This window comes from Trichomycterus rosablanca, chromosome 17 (genome assembly GCF_030014385.1).
Source record: "Trichomycterus rosablanca isolate fTriRos1 chromosome 17, fTriRos1.hap1, whole genome shotgun sequence".
NCBI lineage: Eukaryota > Metazoa > Chordata > Actinopteri > Siluriformes > Trichomycteridae > Trichomycterus > Trichomycterus rosablanca.
Window position 1 is genome coordinate 29,588,833 of NC_086004.1, and position 18,744 is coordinate 29,607,576.

Here is an 18,744-nt window from a genome sequence, read left to right on the forward strand (position 1 = left end):
TAAGTTAGAGTAGTCAGTGTACAACTTGTATAGCAGTGTAGATTTACTGTCTTCTGAAAATAACTCAACACACAGCCATTAATGTCTAAATGGCTGGCAACATAAGTGAGTACACCCCACAGTGAACATGTCCAAATTGTGCCCAAAGTGTCAATATTTTGTGTGACCACCATTATTATCCATCACTGCCTTAACCCTCCTGGGCATGGAATTCACCAGAGCTGCACAGGTTGCTACTGGAATCCTCTTCCACTCCTCCATGATGACATCACGGAGCTGGTGGATGTTAGACACCTTGAACTCCTCCACCTTCCACTTGAGGATGCGCCACAGGTGCTCAATTGGGTTTAGTCCATCACCTTTACCTTCAGCTTCCTCAGCAAGGCAGTTGTCATCTTGGAGGTTGTGTTTGGGGTCGTTATCCTGTTTGAAAACTGCCATGAGGCCCAGTTTTGGAAGGGAGGGGATCATGCTCTGTTTCAGAATGTCACAGTACATGTTGGAATTCATGTTTCCCTCAATGAACTGCAGCTCCCCAGTGCCAGCAACACTCATGCAGCCCAAGACCATGATGCTACCACCACCATGCTTGACTGTAGGCAAGATACAGTTGTCTTGGTACTTCTCACCAGGGCGCCGCCACACATGCTGGACACCATCTGAGGCAAACAAGTTTATCTTGGTCTCGTCAGACCACAGGGCATTCCAGTAATCCATGTTCTTGGACTGCTTGTCTTCAGCAAACTGTTTGCGGGCTTTCTTGTACGTCAGCTTCCTTCTGGGATGACGACCATGCAGACCGAGTTGATGCAGTGTGCGGCGTATGGTCTGAGCACTGACAGGCTGACCTCCCACGTCTTCAACCTCTGTAGCAATGCTGGCAGCACTCATGTGTCTATTTTTTAAAGCCAACCTCTGGATATGACGCCGAACACGTGGACTCAACTTCTTTGGTCGACCCTGGCGAAGCCTGTTCCGAGTGGAACCTGTCCTGGAAAACCGCTGTATGACCTTGGGCACCATGCTGTAGCTCAGTTTCAGGGTGTTAGCAATCTTCTTATAGCCCAGGCCATCTTTGTGGAGAGCAACAATTCTATTTCTCACATCCTCAGAGAGTTCTTTGCCATGAGGTGCCATGTTGAATATCCAGTGGCCAGTATGAGAGAATTGTACCCAAAACACCAAATTTAACAGCCCTGCTCCCCATTTACACCTGGGACCTTGACACATGACACCAGGGAGGGACAACGACACATTTGGGCACAATTTGGACATGTTCACTGTGGGGTGTACTCACTTATGTTGCCAGCTATTTAGACATTAATGACTGTGTGTTGAGTTATTTTCAGAAGACAGTAAATCTACACTGCTATACAAGCTGTACACTGACTACTCTAAGTTATATCCAAGTTTCATGTCTATAGTGTTGTCCCATGAAAAGATATAATGAAATATTTGCAGAAATGTGAGGGGTGTACTCACTTTTGTGATACACTGTATATATATATATATATATATATATATATATATATATATATATATATATAAAGATGTAAAACAGTTGTGTGGGTTGAGGGATAAAGCGACGCATCATTCACAATTATGCTTAAGATCCTTCTAGTAGTTGCACCTTCTACATATAAAACCAGACCAAATGACAATCAGCAAACTATTTTAGATGAATATCAGTTTTCTGCAAATGGAAATGTGCAGTTATCTGCATATACAGGTAATTCAATCCAAAAAAGTAACTGTGGCACGTTTAGACACCCTTTAATTGTAAAGTCTTAGAACTGATGAATCTGAAAGTGTAATTATGTTTGTTTGAATCATACCTGATACACTTGTCCTGTCATGTTGTCCGCACAGACCTTCATGGGCTCTAAAAAAGGTTTTAATTAATCATTTATGTTTATGATATATTTGCATTACTGTCTTTAATTTATTTATACATTTTTAATACTCACTGCATGTGTATTCAGGACAGCAGCCTCCTGCTGGTGTTTGTACCTCGGGTATAAATCCCAGAGAGCACTTCATCATGGGTGTAGGACAGTTGTGTACATTACAAGCTGTAATAAAAAAAAACACAAATACTGCTGTTAAATATACAGTAGTTTAAATAGACAGTGTTTCCTTTAAAATGCATTAATTATACAAAATGATCACATTTTATAACTTCTTAAATCTGACTTGACCCGTGAGTGTTTAAAAGACGTATGATTGTACTAAAATACACTGTAAAATCCTACATAAACTACATCTTCCACAATGCATGTAGATTTTGTGACCCATGAAGTGACCGCATCCCGCCACTAGATGGCGGTGTTTCCACATCAGCGTTTAACTGTGGCGGGTTTCAAACAAGGGAAGTTGAGAATTGTCTACAAATAATCCCAAAATGTCAAAGAAGAGACAAACTGATGCAGACGGAGGAAATTTAAATACAAGTTTGTGCTTCAAGAAGAAAAACCGGAACGTCTTGTGTGTTATGGTAAAGGAGTGCAATATAAATCTGGCATTGCGACACCAAACACAGAGCTAGGTATGTTAGATTTAGCCTCCAAGAATTAAAAGGCAGACCGCAAACGCAGCAGGATAAGCTACTAACGACCCTTTGAGGGCCACCATAATGCTGACATGCTGACCCTCGGTGAAAAGGAGTTTGACACCCCTGATCTAAATGATTGCAGAAGTGGCCCTTGCACCGAGTCTAATGCTTAATTTAACATAACTGTCTAAAATTAATGTACGCATGCAAATTGGAAAACCTTTTCTGTTACACTGAACTTGAACAGGCCTCTAAAATCAGAATGCAGGACAGATTTGAAACAGATTTGATAATTAGGCCTAATAGTACACTTTTACAGTGTATTACACGACAGTTTTACTGAATATTTACACTTAAAAGCTTGTGTACTGAAAAAATTACTCACTGCACTCGTAGCTGGTACAGCAGCCAACCGTTACATTAGAGAGCTCTTCACCAGGTTGGTCACAGACGGGGGTTTCCTGCGTCGGACACACCACCGGCTCACACTTGATGCTCGAGCTTTCAGCATCACACTTGCAAGTATGACAGCCAACCTGCCACGTCTCATTCGGCTGAAAAAATACAAACACTAAAGTTAAAGGACGTAAACTACACGTACAGGTTGAAAGACACCCTGCTTATTATCTGATTTCCGGCCCATGATATGCATAGGAAAGATGGACATCCAGTCTAAGGAGTTTGTATTTGTATGGCTAGGCACTGATGTTGGTCAAGAAAGCCTCAGCTGATGTTTCAGATCATTCTAAAGCTGAGTGGGGCGGAGGTCAGGGCTAGAGTTAATTAGCATGGTGCCGCAGTAGGTACTATGATCCTCACTTACATTCTATGTCTGATTCCTACAGGTATTTTAGTTCCCACCCTTCAAAGATGTGCCAGAAGGACTGGCTATACCGAATTGCCCCTAGGTGTCATTAAGTGCCCTGTGATGGACTGTCCATGATGTATTCCTGCTTAATGACCCTGACCCTCATTTCCTGACCCAAATCAATTCCATTCATGTGCAAGAACGTATGTGCAAACGTTTGCGATATTGTCAAGGTACCTTTCTTGGTGGGTTAAGGCTACCGCAGTATGACACTGCGGTCGTTGACTGTGGTGCAAGAGTAGTCACAGAGGGCACAAATGGAGTTGTAACCGGAGTACTACCAAGCACTGTGGTACTGTATACTGTGGTGGTGAGTGGTGACGGTGTTGTCATGCAGAAGTAAGACGACTTCTCTACAGCACATTTGGCATTGCAGAACGCAGTAAAGCACCATCCAGAAGAATCGGTTTCATTATAAATGATTTCACCTACAAAACAAAGCAAATAAAGATTCCGAAAATATAATAAATTTTTGACATTTAATTTTTATAGAATGCTTTATCCTGCTCATGGTCACAGGGTCCACCAGAAAATAGATGGTGCACTGCAAAATGTAATAAATGTAATATATAAGAGTTTACAAACCTGGTGAATAATTTGTGCCATTTACTAAACAACAAACTTGCTCTGTTGTCACAGATGGTGTTGGAGAAGTAGTTTGGGACACTTGCTTGGCAGTTGATGGACCCGGACCAGTTGTTTTAGCTTTGGTTACAACTGGTCCATGTGTTGAAAGTGTTGTTTCTTCTTTAGAAATTGTGGTCTCTTTTGAGGGCTGAGTGGTTGTCACCACAGGTTTAACGGTTGTGAACGCCGGAACAGGTTTGGTTGTTTCTTCTGGTTGAAGTGTGGTCACTATAGTAGAAACTGTAGTGAGCTGAGCGGTGGTAACCTCTGATGGCATTGTTGTAACGTTTGGAACAGGTTTGGTTGTCAGTGTTGTTTCCGCTTGTGGCTCTGTGGTCTCTTTACCAGGAGTTGTGTTTGCTTGGGTGGTTGTTCTTTCAGGTGCCAGGGGAGTTGTGCCTGAAGGAGTTTCGGTTGTTGTTTCTTCTGGTGAAACTGTGGTCTCCCCAGCAGGTGATGTAAGCAGCTGACTGGTGGTCACTACAACTGGCATAGTAGTGTATTCTGGAGTTGGTTTTGCTGTCAGTGTTGTTACCTCTGGTGCAAGAGTGGTCTCTTTACCAGGAGTTGTAGGTGCCTGAGCGGTTGTTCCTTCAGGTGCCAGGGTAGTTGTGACAGAAGGAGTTTCGGTTGGCAATGTTGTTACTTCCGATGGAACTGCAGTCACCGTGGTAACAGGCGTAGAAGCCTGAGTGGTGGACACTTCTTGTGGAATTGTCGAAACCTTTGGACCAGGTTTGGTTGTCAGTGTTGTTACCTCTTGTGGCTGTGTGGTCTCTTGGCCAGGAGTTGTTTTTGCTTGGGTGGTTGTTTCTTCAGGTGCCAGGGGAGTTGTGCCTGAAGGAGTTGAGGTTGGCAACGTCGTTTCTTCTGGTGAAGGTGTTGTCTCTTCAGTAGAAACTGTAGTGAGCTGAGCGGTGGTAACCTCTGATGGCATTGTTGTAACGTTTGGAACAGGTTTGGTTGTCAGTGTTGTTTCCGCTTGTGGCTCTGTGGTCTCTTTACCAGGAGTTGTGTTTGCTTGGGTGGTTGTTCTTTCAGGTGCCAGGGGAGTTGTGCCTGAAGGAGTTTCGGTTGTTGTTTCTTCTGGTGAAACTGTGGTCTCCCCAGCAGGTGATGTAAGCAGCTGACTGGTGGTCACTACAACTGGCATAGTAGTGTATTCTGGAGTTGGTTTTGTTGTCAGTGTTGTTACCTCTGGTGCAAGAGTGGTCTCTTTACCAGGAGTTGTAGGTGCCTGAGCGGTTGTTCCTTCAGGTGCCAGGGTAGTTGTGACAGAAGGAGTTTCGGTTGGCAATGTTGTTACTTCCGATGGAACTGTAGTCACCGTGGTAACAGGCGTAGAAGCCTGAGTGGTGGACACTTCTTGTGGAATTGTCGAAACCTTTGGACCAGGTTTGGTTGTCAGTGTTGTTACCTCTTGTGGCTGTGTGGTCTCTTGGCCAGGAGTTGTTTTTGCTTGGGTGGTTGTTTCTTCAGGTGCCAGGGGAGTTGTGCCTGAAGAAGTTGAGGTTGGCAACGTCGTTTCTTCTGGTGAAGGTGTTGTCTCTTCAGTAGAAACTGTAGTGAGCTGAGCGGTGGTAACCTCTGATGGCATTGTTGTAACGTTTGGAACAGGTTTGGTTGTCAGTGTTGTTTCCGCTTGTGGCTGTGTGGTCTCTTTACCAGGAGTTGTTTTTGCTTGGGTGGTTGTTCCTTCAGGTGCCAGGGGAGTTGTGCCTGAAGGAGTTTCGATTGTTGTTTCTTCTGGTGAAACTGTGGTCTCCCCAGCAGGTGATGTAAGCAGCTGACTGGTGGTCACTTCAACTGGCATAGTAGTGTATTCTGGAGTTGGTTTTGTTGTCAGTGTTGTTACCTCTGGTGCAAGAGTGGTCTCTTTACCAGGAGTTGTAGGTGCCTGAGCGGTTGTTCCTTCAGGTGCCAGGGTAGTTGTGACAGAAGGAGTTTCGGTTGGCAATGTTGTTACTTCCGATGGAACTGTAGTCACCGTGGTAACAGGCGTAGAAGCCTGAGTGGTGGACACTTCTTGTGGAATTGTCGAAACCTTTGGACCAGGTTTGGTTGTCAGTGTTGTTACCTCTTGTGGCTGTGTGGTCTCTTGGCCAGGAGTTGTTTTTGCTTGGGTGGTTGTTTCTTCAGGTGCCAGGGGAGTTGTGCCTGAAGGAGTTGAGGTTGGCAATGTCGTTTCTTCTGGTGAAGGTGTTGTCTCTTCAGTAGAAACTGTAGTGAGCTGAGCGGTGGTAACCTCTGATGGCATTGTTGTAACGTTTGGAACAGGTTTGGTTGTCAGTGTTGTTTCCGCTTGTGGCTCTGTGGTCTCTTTACCAGGAGTTGTGTTTGCTTGGGTGGTTGTTCTTTCAGGTGCCAGGGGAGTTGTGCCTGAAGGAGTTTCGGTTGTTGTTTCTTCTGGTGAAACTGTGGTCTCCCCAGCAGGTGATGTAAGCAGCTGACTGGTGGTCACTACAACTGGCATAGTAGTGTATTCTGGAGTTGGTTTTGTTGTCAGTGTTGTTACCTCTGGTGCAAGAGTGGTCTCTTTACCAGGAGTTGTAGGTGCCTGAGCGGTTGTTCCTTCAGGTGCCAGGGTAGTTGTGACAGAAGGAGTTTCGGTTGGCAATGTTGTTACTTCCGATGGAACTGTAGTCACCGTGGTAACAGGCGTAGAAGCCTGAGTGGTGGACACTTCTTGTGGAATTGTCGAAACCTTTGGACCAGGTTTGGTTGTCAGTGTTGTTACCTCTTGTGGCTGTGTGGTCTCTTGGCCAGGAGTTGTTTTTGCTTGGGTGGTTGTTTCTTCAGGTGCCAGGGGAGTTGTGCCTGAAGAAGTTGAGGTTGGCAACGTCGTTTCTTCTGGTGAAGGTGTTGTCTCTTCAGTAGAAACTGTAGTGAGCTGAGCGGTGGTAACCTCTGATGGCATTGTTGTAACGTTTGGAACAGGTTTGGTTGTCAGTGTTGTTTCCGCTTGTGGCTCTGTGGTCTCTTTACCAGGAGTTGTGTTTGCTTGGGTGGTTGTTCTTTCAGGTGCCAGGGGAGTTGTGCCTGAAGGAGTTTCGGTTGTTGTTTCTTCTGGTGAAACTGTGGTCTCCCCAGCAGGTGATGTAAGCAGCTGACTGGTGGTCACTACAACTGGCATAGTAGTGTATTCTGGAGTTGGTTTTGTTGTCAGTGTTGTTACCTCTGGTGCAAGAGTGGTCTCTTTACCAGGAGTTGTAGGTGCCTGAGCGGTTGTTCCTTCAGGTGCCAGGGTAGTTGTGACAGAAGGAGTTTCGGTTGGCAATGTTGTTACTTCCGATGGAACTGTAGTCACCGTGGTAACAGGCGTAGAAGCCTGAGTGGTGGACACTTCTTGTGGAATTGTCGAAACCTTTGGACCAGGTTTGGTCGTCAGTGTTGTTACCTCTTGTGGCTGTGTGGTCTCTTGGCCAGGAGTTGTTTGTGCTTGGGTGGTTGTTTCTTCAGGTGCCAGGGGAGTTGTGCCTGAAGGAGTTGAGGTTGGCAACGTCGTTTCTTCTGGTGAAGGTGTTGTCTCTTCAGTAGAAACTGTAGTGAGCTGAGCGGTGGTAACCTCTGATGGCATTGTTGTAACGTTTGGAACAGGTTTGGTTGTCAGTGTTGTTTCCGCTTGTGGCTCTGTGGTCTCTTTACCAGGAGTTGTGTTTGCTTGGGTGGTTGTTCTTTCAGGTGCCAGGGGAGTTGTGCCTGAAGGAGTTTCGGTTGTTGTTTCTTCTGGTGAAACTGTGGTCTCCCCAGCAGGTGATGTAAGCAGCTGACTGGTGGTCACTTCAACTGGCATAGTAGTGTATTCTGGAGTTGGTTTTGTTGTCAGTGTTGTTACCTCTGGTGCAAGAGTGGTCTCTTCACCAGGAGTTGTAGGTGTCTGAGCGGTTGTTCCTTCAGGTGCCAGGGTAGTTGTGACAGAAGGAGTTTCGGTTGGCAATGTTGTTACTTCCGATGGAACTGTAGTCACCGTGGTAACAGGCGTAGAAGCCTGAGTGGTGGACACTTCTTGTGGAATTGTCGAAACCTTTGGACCAGGTTTGGTTGTCAGTGTTGTTACCTCTTGTGGCTGTGTGGTCTCTTGGCCAGGAGTTGTTTTTGGTTGGGTGGTTGTTCCTTCAGGAGCCAGGGGAGTTGTGCCTGAAGGAGTTGAGGTTGGCAACGTCGTTTCTTCTGGTGAAGGTGTTGTCTCTTCAGTAGAAACTGTAGTGAGCTGAGCGGTGGTAACCTCTGATGGCATTGTTGTAACGTTTGGAACAGGTTTGGTTGTCAGTGTTGTTTCCGCTTGTGGCTGTGTGGTCTCTTTACCAGGAGTTGTTTTTGCTTGGGTGGTTGTTCCTTCAGGTGCCAGGGGAGTTGTGCCTGAAGGAGTTTCGGTTGTTGTTTCTTCTGGTGAAACTGTGGTCTCCCCAGCAGGTGATGTAAGCAGCTGACTGGTGGTCACTACAACTGGCATAGTAGTGTATTCTGGAGTTGGTTTTGTTGTCAGTGTTGTTACCTCTGGTGCAAGAGTGGTCTCTTTACCAGGAGTTGTAGGTGCCTGAGCGGTTGTTCCTTCAGGTGCCAGGGTAGTTGTGACAGAAGGAGTTTCGGTTGGCAATGTTGTTACTTCCGATGGAACTGTAGTCACCGTGGTAACAGGCGTAGAAGCCTGAGTGGTGGACACTTCTTGTGGAATTGTCGAAACCTTTGGACCAGGTTTGGTTGTCAGTGTTGTTACCTCTTGTGGCTGTGTGGTCTCTTGGCCAGGAGTTGTTTTTGCTTGGGTGGTTGTTTCTTCAGGTGCCAGGGGAGTTGTGCCTGAAGGAGTTGAGGTTGGCAACGTCGTTTCTTCTGGTGAAGGTGTTGTCTCTTCAGTAGAAACTGTAGTGAGCTGAGCGGTGGTAACCTCTGATGGCATTGTTGTAACGTTTGGAACAGGTTTGGTTGTCAGTGTTGTTTCCGCTTGTGGCTCTGTGGTCTCTTTACCAGGAGTTGTGTTTGCTTGGGTGGTTGTTCTTTCAGGTGCCAGGGGAGTTGTGCCTGAAGGAGTTTCGGTTGTTGTTTCTTCTGGTGAAACTGTGGTCTCCCCAGCAGGTGATGTAAGCAGCTGACTGGTGGTCACTACAACTGGCATAGTAGTGTATTCTGGAGTTGGTTTTGTTGTCAGTGTTGTTACCTCTGGTGCAAGAGTGGTCTCTTTACCAGGAGTTGTAGGTGCCTGAGCGGTTGTTCCTTCAGGTGCCAGGGTAGTTGTGACAGAAGGAGTTTCGGTTGGCAATGTTGTTACTTCCGATGGAACTGTAGTCACCGTGGTAACAGGTGTAGAAGCCTGAGTGGTGGACACTTCTTGTGGAATTGTCGAAACCTTTGGACCAGGTTTGGTTGTCAGTGTTGTTACCTCTTGTGGCTGTGTGGTCTCTTGGCCAGGAGTTGTTTTTGCTTGGGTGGTTGTTTCTTCAGGTGCCAGGGGAGTTGTGCCTGAAGGAGTTGAGGTTGGCAACGTCGTTTCTTCTGGTGAAGGTGTTGTCTCTTCAGTAGAAACTGTAGTGAGCTGAGCGGTGGTAACCTCTGATGGCATTGTTGTAACGTTTGGAACAGGTTTGGTTGTCAGTGTTGTTTCCGCTTGTGGCTCTGTGGTCTCTTTACCAGGAGTTGTGTTTGCTTGGGTGGTTGTTCTTTCAGGTGCCAGGGGAGTTGTGCCTGAAGGAGTTTCGGTTGTTGTTTCTTCTGGTGAAACTGTGGTCTCCCCAGCAGGTGATGTAAGCAGCTGACTGGTGGTCACTACAACTGGCATAGTAGTGTATTCTGGAGTTGGTTTTGTTGTCAGTGTTGTTACCTCTGGTGCAAGAGTGGTCTCTTTACCAGGAGTTGTAGGTGCCTGAGCGGTTGTTCCTTCAGGTGCCAGGGTAGTTGTGACAGAAGGAGTTTCGGTTGGCAATGTTGTTACTTCCGATGGAACTGTAGTCACCGTGGTAACAGGCGTAGAAGCCTGAGTGGTGGACACTTCTTGTGGAATTGTCGAAACCTTTGGACCAGGTTTGGTTGTCAGTGTTGTTACCTCTTGTGGCTGTGTGGTCTCTTGGCCAGGAGTTGTTTTTGCTTGGGTGGTTGTTTCTTCAGGTGCCAGGGGAGTTGTGCCTGAAGGAGTTGAGGTTGGCAACGTCGTTTCTTCTGGTGAAGGTGTTGTCTCTTCAGTAGAAACTGTAGTGAGCTGAGCGGTGGTAACCTCTGATGGCATTGTTGTAACGTTTGGAACAGGTTTGGTTGTCAGTGTTGTTTCCGCTTGTGGCTCTGTGGTCTCTTTACCAGGAGTTGTGTTTGCTTGGGTGGTTGTTCTTTCAGGTGCCAGGGGAGTTGTGCCTGAAGGAGTTTCGGTTGTTGTTTCTTCTGGTGAAACTGTGGTCTCCCCAGCAGGTGATGTAAGCAGCTGACTGGTGGTCACTACAACTGGCATAGTAGTGTATTCTGGAGTTGGTTTTGTTGTCAGTGTTGTTACCTCTGGTGCAAGAGTGGTCTCTTTACCAGGAGTTGTAGGTGCCTGAGCGGTTGTTCCTTCAGGTGCCAGGGTAGTTGTGACAGAAGGAGTTTCGGTTGGCAATGTTGTTACTTCCGATGGAACTGTAGTCACCGTGGTAACAGGCGTAGAAGCCTGAGTGGTGGACACTTCTTGTGGAATTGTCGAAACCTTTGGACCAGGTTTGGTTGTCAGTGTTGTTACCTCTTGTGGCTGTGTGGTCTCTTGGCCAGGAGTTGTTTGTGCTTGGGTGGTTGTTTCTTCAGGTGCCAGGGGAGTTGTGCCTGAAGGAGTTGAGGTTGGCAACGTCGTTTCTTCTGGTGAAGGTGTTGTCTCTTCAGTAGAAACTGTAGTGAGCTGAGCGGTGGTAACCTCTGATGGCATTGTTGTAACGTTTGGAACAGGTTTGGTTGTCAGTGTTGTTTCCGCTTGTGGCTCTGTGGTCTCTTTACCAGGAGTTGTGTTTGCTTGGGTGGTTGTTCTTTCAGGTGCCAGGGGAGTTGTGCCTGAAGGAGTTTCGGTTGTTGTTTCTTCTGGTGAAACTGTGGTCTCCCCAGCAGGTGATGTAAGCAGCTGACTGGTGGTCACTACAACTGGCATAGTAGTGTATTCTGGAGTTGGTTTTGTTGTCAGTGTTGTTACCTCTGGTGCAAGAGTGGTCTCTTTACCAGGAGTTGTAGGTGCCTGAGCGGTTGTTCCTTCAGGTGCCAGGGTAGTTGTGACAGAAGGAGTTTCGGTTGGCAATGTTGTTACTTCCGATGGAACTGTAGTCACCGTGGTAACAGGCGTAGAAGCCTGAGTGGTGGACACTTCTTGTGGAATTGTCGAAACCTTTGGACCAGGTTTGGTTGTCAGTGTTGTTACCTCTTGTGGCTGTGTGGTCTCTTGGCCAGGAGTTGTTTGTGCTTGGGTGGTTGTTTCTTCAGGTGCCAGGGGAGTTGTGCCTGAAGGAGTTGAGGTTGGCAACGTCGTTTCTTCTGGTGAAGGTGTTGTCTCTTCAGTAGAAACTGTAGTGAGCTGAGCGGTGGTAACCTCTGATGGCATTGTTGTAACGTTTGGAACAGGTTTGGTTGTCAGTGTTGTTTCCGCTTGTGGCTCTGTGGTCTCTTTACCAGGAGTTGTGTTTGCTTGGGTGGTTGTTCTTTCAGGTGCCAGGGGAGTTGTGCCTGAAGGAGTTTCGGTTGTTGTTTCTTCTGGTGAAACTGTGGTCTCCCCAGCAGGTGATGTAAGCAGCTGACTGGTGGTCACTACAACTGGCATAGTAGTGTATTCTGGAGTTGGTTTTGTTGTCAGTGTTGTTACCTCTGGTGCAAGAGTGGTCTCTTTACCAGGAGTTGTAGGTGCCTGAGCGGTTGTTCCTTCAGGTGCCAGGGTAGTTGTGACAGAAGGAGTTTCGGTTGGCAATGTTGTTACTTCCGATGGAACTGTAGTCACCGTGGTAACAGGCGTAGAAGCCTGAGTGGTGGACACTTCTTGTGGAATTGTCGAAACCTTTGGACCAGGTTTGGTTGTCAGTGTTGTTACCTCTTGTGGCTGTGTGGTCTCTTGGCCAGGAGTTGTTTTTGCTTGGGTGGTTGTTTCTTCAGGTGCCAGGGGAGTTGTGCCTGAAGGAGTTGAGGTTGGCAACGTCGTTTCTTCTGGTGAAGGTGTTGTCTCTTCAGTAGAAACTGTAGTGAGCTGAGCGGTGGTAACCTCTGATGGCATTGTTGTAACGTTTGGAACAGGTTTGGTTGTCAGTGTTGTTTCCGCTTGTGGCTCTGTGGTCTCTTTACCAGGAGTTGTGTTTGCTTGGGTGGTTGTTCTTTCAGGTGCCAGGGGAGTTGTGCCTGAAGGAGTTTCGGTTGTTGTTTCTTCTGGTGAAACTGTGGTCTCCCCAGCAGGTGATGTAAGCAGCTGACTGGTGGTCACTACAACTGGCATAGTAGTGTATTCTGGAGTTGGTTTTGTTGTCAGTGTTGTTACCTCTGGTGCAAGAGTGGTCTCTTTACCAGGAGTTGTAGGTGCCTGAGCGGTTGTTCCTTCAGGTGCCAGGGTAGTTGTGACAGAAGGAGTTTCGGTTGGCAATGTTGTTACTTCCGATGGAACTGTAGTCACCGTGGTAACAGGCGTAGAAGCCTGAGTGGTGGACACTTCTTGTGGAATTGTCGAAACCTTTGGACCAGGTTTGGTTGTCAGTGTTGTTACCTCTTGTGGCTGTGTGGTCTCTTGGCCAGGAGTTGTTTTTGCTTGGGTGGTTGTTTCTTCAGGTGCCAGGGGAGTTGTGCCTGAAGGAGTTGAGGTTGGCAACGTCGTTTCTTCTGGTGAAGGTGTTGTCTCTTCAGTAGAAACTGTAGTGAGCTGAGCGGTGGTAACCTCTGATGGCATTGTTGTAACGTTTGGAACAGGTTTGGTTGTCAGTGTTGTTTCCGCTTGTGGCTCTGTGGTCTCTTTACCAGGAGTTGTGTTTGCTTGGGTGGTTGTTCTTTCAGGTGCCAGGGGAGTTGTGCCTGAAGGAGTTTCGGTTGTTGTTTCTTCTGGTGAAACTGTGGTCTCCCCAGCAGGTGATGTAAGCAGCTGACTGGTGGTCACTACAACTGGCATAGTAGTGTATTCTGGAGTTGGTTTTGTTGTCAGTGTTGTTACCTCTGGTGCAAGAGTGGTCTCTTTACCAGGAGTTGTAGGTGCCTGAGCGGTTGTTCCTTCAGGTGCCAGGGTAGTTGTGACAGAAGGAGTTTCGGTTGGCAATGTTGTTACTTCCGATGGAACTGTAGTCACCGTGGTAACAGGCGTAGAAGCCTGAGTGGTGGACACTTCTTGTGGAATTGTCGAAACCTTTGGACCAGGTTTGGTTGTCAGTGTTGTTACCTCTTGTGGCTGTGTGGTCTCTTGGCCAGGAGTTGTTTTTGCTTGGGTGGTTGTTTCTTCAGGTGCCAGGGGAGTTGTGCCTGAAGGAGTTGAGGTTGGCAACGTCGTTTCTTCTGGTGAAGGTGTTGTCTCTTCAGTAGAAACTGTAGTGAGCTGAGCGGTGGTAACCTCTGATGGCATTGTTGTAACGTTTGGAACAGGTTTGGTTGTCAGTGTTGTTTCCGCTTGTGGCTCTGTGGTCTCTTTACCAGGAGTTGTGTTTGCTTGGGTGGTTGTTCTTTCAGGTGCCAGGGGAGTTGTGCCTGAAGGAGTTTCGGTTGTTGTTTCTTCTGGTGAAACTGTGGTCTCCCCAGCAGGTGATGTAAGCAGCTGACTGGTGGTCACTACAACTGGCATAGTAGTGTATTCTGGAGTTGGTTTTGTTGTCAGTGTTGTTACCTCTGGTGCAAGAGTGGTCTCTTTACCAGGAGTTGTAGGTGCCTGAGCGGTTGTTCCTTCAGGTGCCAGGGTAGTTGTGACAGAAGGAGTTTCGGTTGGCAATGTTGTTACTTCCGATGGAACTGTAGTCACCGTGGTAACAGGCGTAGAAGCCTGAGTGGTGGACACTTCTTGTGGAATTGTCGAAACCTTTGGACCAGGTTTGGTTGTCAGTGTTGTTACCTCTTGTGGCTGTGTGGTCTCTTGGCCAGGAGTTGTTTGTGCTTGGGTGGTTGTTTCTTCAGGTGCCAGGGGAGTTGTGCCTGAAGGAGTTGAGGTTGGCAACGTCGTTTCTTCTGGTGAAGGTGTTGTCTCTTCAGTAGAAACTGTAGTGAGCTGAGCGGTGGTAACCTCTGATGGCATTGTTGTAACGTTTGGAACAGGTTTGGTTGTCAGTGTTGTTTCCGCTTGTGGCTCTGTGGTCTCTTTACCAGGAGTTGTGTTTGCTTGGGTGGTTGTTCTTTCAGGTGCCAGGGGAGTTGTGCCTGAAGGAGTTTCGGTTGTTGTTTCTTCTGGTGAAACTGTGGTCTCCCCAGCAGGTGATGTAAGCAGCTGACTGGTGGTCACTTCAACTGGCATAGTAGTGTATTCTGGAGTTGGTTTTGTTGTCAGTGTTGTTACCTCTGGTGCAAGAGTGGTCTCTTTACCAGGAGTTGTAGGTGCCTGAGCGGTTGTTCCTTCAGGTGCCAGGGTAGTTGTGACAGAAGGAGTTTCGGTTGGCAATGTTGTTACTTCCGATGGAACTGTAGTCACCGTGGTAACAGGCGTAGAAGCCTGAGTGGTGGACACTTCTTGTGGAATTGTTGAAACCTTTGGACCAGGTTTGGTTGTCAGTGTTGTTACCTCTTGTGGCTGTGTGGTCTCTTGGCCAGGAGTTGTTTTTGCTTGGGTGGTTGTTTCTTCAGGTGCCAGGGGAGTTGTGCCTGAAGAAGTTGAGGTTGGCAACGTTGTTTCTTCTGGTGAAGGTGTTGTCTCACCAGCAGGTGTTGTAAGCAGACTGGTGGTCACTACAACTGGAATAGTAGTGAATTCTGGAATTGGTTTTGTTGTCAGTGTTGTTACCTCTGGTACAGGAGTGGTCTGTTTACCAGGAGTTGTAGGTGATTGAGTTGTGCTCTCTGTTGGTGGCATGGTCGACAGTGTTGTTTCCTCTGTTGGAATTGTGGTCTCTTTACCCTGTGTTGTTTGAGGCTCGCTCACTGCTGTTGAAGCCACTGATGTTTGCCCTGTTTCTGTGGTTAGTCCACCAGTGAGTGTGGTAGGAGTCTTTGTGATCGGTGCAATAATTGTTGTTGCCGTTGGCTTATAGGTTGTACTGGACATGTAGGTTGTTCTTGGCTTGGTTGGTGTTGTCGTTTCTGTTAGGCAAAAATAAAATTAGCACAAAATGCACCGATTTGTTGTCCATCATAATGCACTGATTTAAGTATGAATGCTGAATGCTGTTCTGTATACACACCCGGTGTGGAGAACACAAACACAGTCGTAGGCATTGGTGTTGTAGTCCATGGTGCTGTCGTTGGAGCAGCTGTGGTTGCACAAGGTTCCATTTTCCTGGTGATGTTTCCATTCTCAGAGCACATAGCAGTTATGCAGTCTCCAAGTCCATCGGTCGTATAGTAAATGATGTCTCCGTACTTATACATGGTGCTGTTATACACGCAGGTACAAGCTGCAAACAGACAGTTATATATTTAGATTTATAAGAAATGGATAACCTGTGTATGTTTGTACATTTAGGCAAGCGTGTGGCCTGCGGGACCAGCCTATGTGAAAGATTGAGAATGCTAGCACACCACCACTGAGATCTGGGTTCGAATCTTAGTGGTGGAATCAGCCTGCCGGGCGTCAACACAGACATAATTGACCGTGTCTGATTGGGGAAGGAAAAAGTCCTGCGATAAATGGGCGCCCTGTCCAGGGTATTCCAGCCTTGTGCCAGGATAAAGTAGCTGAGGTGAATGAACTGAAATGAAAACAGAAGCACTTACCCTTCACATTATATACGCAGGTGACTCCCATCGCTGTGCAATTACTACAAAAAAATCACAGATAAAATGGTCAGAGGTAAATCATTCTAAAAAGCAATGACTGTTAGATAAACGTAAGGTGAGTTTAAATGAAATAGAGTTTTAATTTTAATACCAAGGCTAGACTAGAATGGTTAAACATACGCACCATGTTTCACAGTTGTCATTAGTTGGGATGTTCTGCCCAATCTCATAATGGGTCATTTCAGAGTAGCAGCCACACTGGTCCTGTGCCACACAGCTCATACTGTCTTCATCGAACAAGGGCAGGTCAGGTGGGCATTGAGGATAGCAACCTGCCAACATCGGGTGTGGGATTGGTGTGGTTATAATGAGTGAAAACAACACAAACACCTGTGATTTTTTTTCCCAAATTGATAAAGTATCAAATGGTGCGACTTTATTACAATATTAAAGCAGGACACGTTTATTTACAACAATAAAATACAAACAATATTAGGACCATCATAAAAAAACTAATCAAAAAAGTGTCTAAAGCTCAAAGAAGAACTGAAAAACATTCACTCATTCATTAATGAATGAATTATAAAGTGACAGGTCTAGCTGGGCCCGGTTGCAGATTCTTCGTGAGCATTAATTAGCTCTTATACCTGCCTTTTTTTTGGAACCATGATTTCTTGACTAGCTAGGGTCCAGATTTACGCTGGTGTGAGATGCCAGGATACCTTTATCTTTTCGTGGGAACCTAGCCGTGTCATTTTCAGGCCTCACAATGGTACTAAGCTGTCGCAGACGACCAGTTCTCAGTTCTTTGATATCCTTGTTCTATCCACTTTCTTCGTTGTGGGCTGAGGATGTTTTAGTGTATTTTACACTGTTACTGGCATTTTAGCCACAGTATTGTTCTACCTTATGCTTCAGTAGTGAGGTCTGACCCACCCTGGTACATATCATGCTGTCTATAATCTAAAATATAATGCTGTAATTGTATAATTGTATATTAACTCAGCTACTGTGTAACTCATTCATTTGCCTTGTTGTGGCCCCCTGCAATGGCTCTGCACCCCTCACTTTGGGAACCACTACTATACGGTGTACAATGCACAGTTTACATATAATATACCTTCCAGCGGTGGAGTCTGCATGGTGCATTTGCCTGTTGGGTTCCTACAGGTCTTCATACACGTGTTACCACAGGGTTTGTAGTGCCACTCGCACTCGCCAGGAGTGTTGTAGTAGTCACAGAACAGTGCTGCAAGATCAACAAAAATAAGATCAATGTAAATAAAACAACAGTCTATGGTCTCTTTTCCAATGCACAGAGTACTGAAACTGTAAATCCGCTTGTTCCATTGCTACTAGTTTAGTACCAAATTTAATTATGATTTCTCCAGTTTCAGTACCAATGTTTATATACTACAGATACCAGTTCAGTTACAGCAAAGCTGTAATGCAGTCCAGTCAGTGCTGTTCAAGCAGCTGTTTAAAATGAAATACATGTGCATTAACAGTATTTATCACAATTATAAGTCAGCATCATAAACTTTAATGTCCAGGTTAGGTGAACATCAGTAGATATTCCTTATTAATTCAAGGAGCAGTGGTGCACAGGACCCAAGTGGTTGGCCCATCCACGGTAGATTGTTGTGTATAGCATATACACATATACAGTATGTAAATATATTTATATTTGAAGCTGTAAATGACTCACGGCAGATTTTCGGGGTTCTCCAGGCGATACAGATTCCAGCAGAGTTACAGGCCGCAGCATAGGCAGATACAGCCGTACAGAAACATTCACAATCTCCTCCAGAATCACAAGCACAAGCATCTCTAACACAAGATGTGTAATATGGCACCGGGTCCACCTGGCAAAAAAATATACATTATTATTTTACAACATTGTACAAAAAGTGCAAATAAAGTTGCTGTTATAGAATGTGTGGTCGTGTGGGGGCAAGCTACACAAGCAACGACAATAGTTTGATGCCCTATAAATGTACTGACTATATATTTTTAACATTTAGGGAATGTCTTTGCAAATTTGGCTATATAATGCAATAAAATCAAGAGCTGCTACGCCCACAAGCTTTTTAAACCCACCCCTATTAATTCCTAACACAGGTAGTTTATAAATACTTCATCTTCAAAATGTAATACTGTTAGAAATAGGTTTACCAATTATTTAGTTTACCTGATGTATTTTAATTTGATCCTGCTCCAATAACCTTTAATTCTTACAACTTTATTTGGCCCTGCCAGACTAAGCAAGGAAACATCTGCAACACCTATTTCGTTTGCACCAGCTGTGTAATCGTACCTGTGAGTGGCAGGAAGCAAACTTGGCACTGTTAATAATGCTGCACTGTTTCTGTGCCCAGGCCTCTCGGTACGGATTGTGAGCGCACGGCTCTTCGGTGACCAGCGCCTCCGGGCAGGAAGCAGAACCTTTCCAGCTGTTTCCGAAATCCAGAGGACTGATGACGAGTTCCTGGGTTCTGGTGGTGAAGTCGTTATTGCCGTTGCCATCGAAGTTTCCACAAAGACCACACACGCGGCTCTGTGAGGGGGGGAAACGAAGTACGGTTACGAATCTAGATACAGATTTAGGAATTAGACAAAATTAAAAATGTGTGTATACGTGCAGCATCTCACGTTAAATTCTGGCTTGATTATGATGTAGATGGTGGTTTTCTTGTCCCATACTAGCATCACACCGTTGTGGGTCTCCACCACCAGGTAGTTGCCCATGCTGCGGATCTGGTACGGGATTTCTTCTCCGTTGTCTCTCTGGACCAGTTGGTGTGTCCCATCAGTCAGGATCAGCTCGTTGTTCTGAGAAATAGCAAAAACAAACCCTTAAACTCTCGGCTTTAACAGGAGCATCCAGTGT

At 46.2% G+C, this 18,744-nt stretch overlaps 1 protein-coding gene across 1 annotated transcript in view; it reads right to left on the reverse strand.

Annotated features, from left to right (window-relative positions):
• Positions 1 to 18,744, reverse strand: part of LOC134331203 (mucin-2-like) — a 36,819-nt gene that overhangs the window by 4,136 nt on the left and 13,939 nt on the right. Inside the window, exons 21-32 of the mRNA XM_063012512.1 lie at positions 18,507 to 18,686; positions 18,172 to 18,411; positions 17,563 to 17,719; positions 16,975 to 17,103; positions 16,039 to 16,186; positions 15,852 to 15,895; positions 15,320 to 15,532; positions 4,005 to 15,218; positions 3,597 to 3,847; positions 2,937 to 3,105; positions 1,968 to 2,072; positions 1,836 to 1,882 (exon numbers count right to left, since the gene is read on the reverse strand). Coding sequence (XP_062868582.1) covers positions 1,836 to 1,882; positions 1,968 to 2,072; positions 2,937 to 3,105; positions 3,597 to 3,847; positions 4,005 to 15,218; positions 15,320 to 15,532; positions 15,852 to 15,895; positions 16,039 to 16,186; positions 16,975 to 17,103; positions 17,563 to 17,719; positions 18,172 to 18,411; positions 18,507 to 18,686 — 12,897 coding nt within the window. The remainder of the gene's footprint in view (positions 1 to 1,835; positions 1,883 to 1,967; positions 2,073 to 2,936; positions 3,106 to 3,596; positions 3,848 to 4,004; positions 15,219 to 15,319; positions 15,533 to 15,851; positions 15,896 to 16,038; positions 16,187 to 16,974; positions 17,104 to 17,562; positions 17,720 to 18,171; positions 18,412 to 18,506; positions 18,687 to 18,744) is intronic.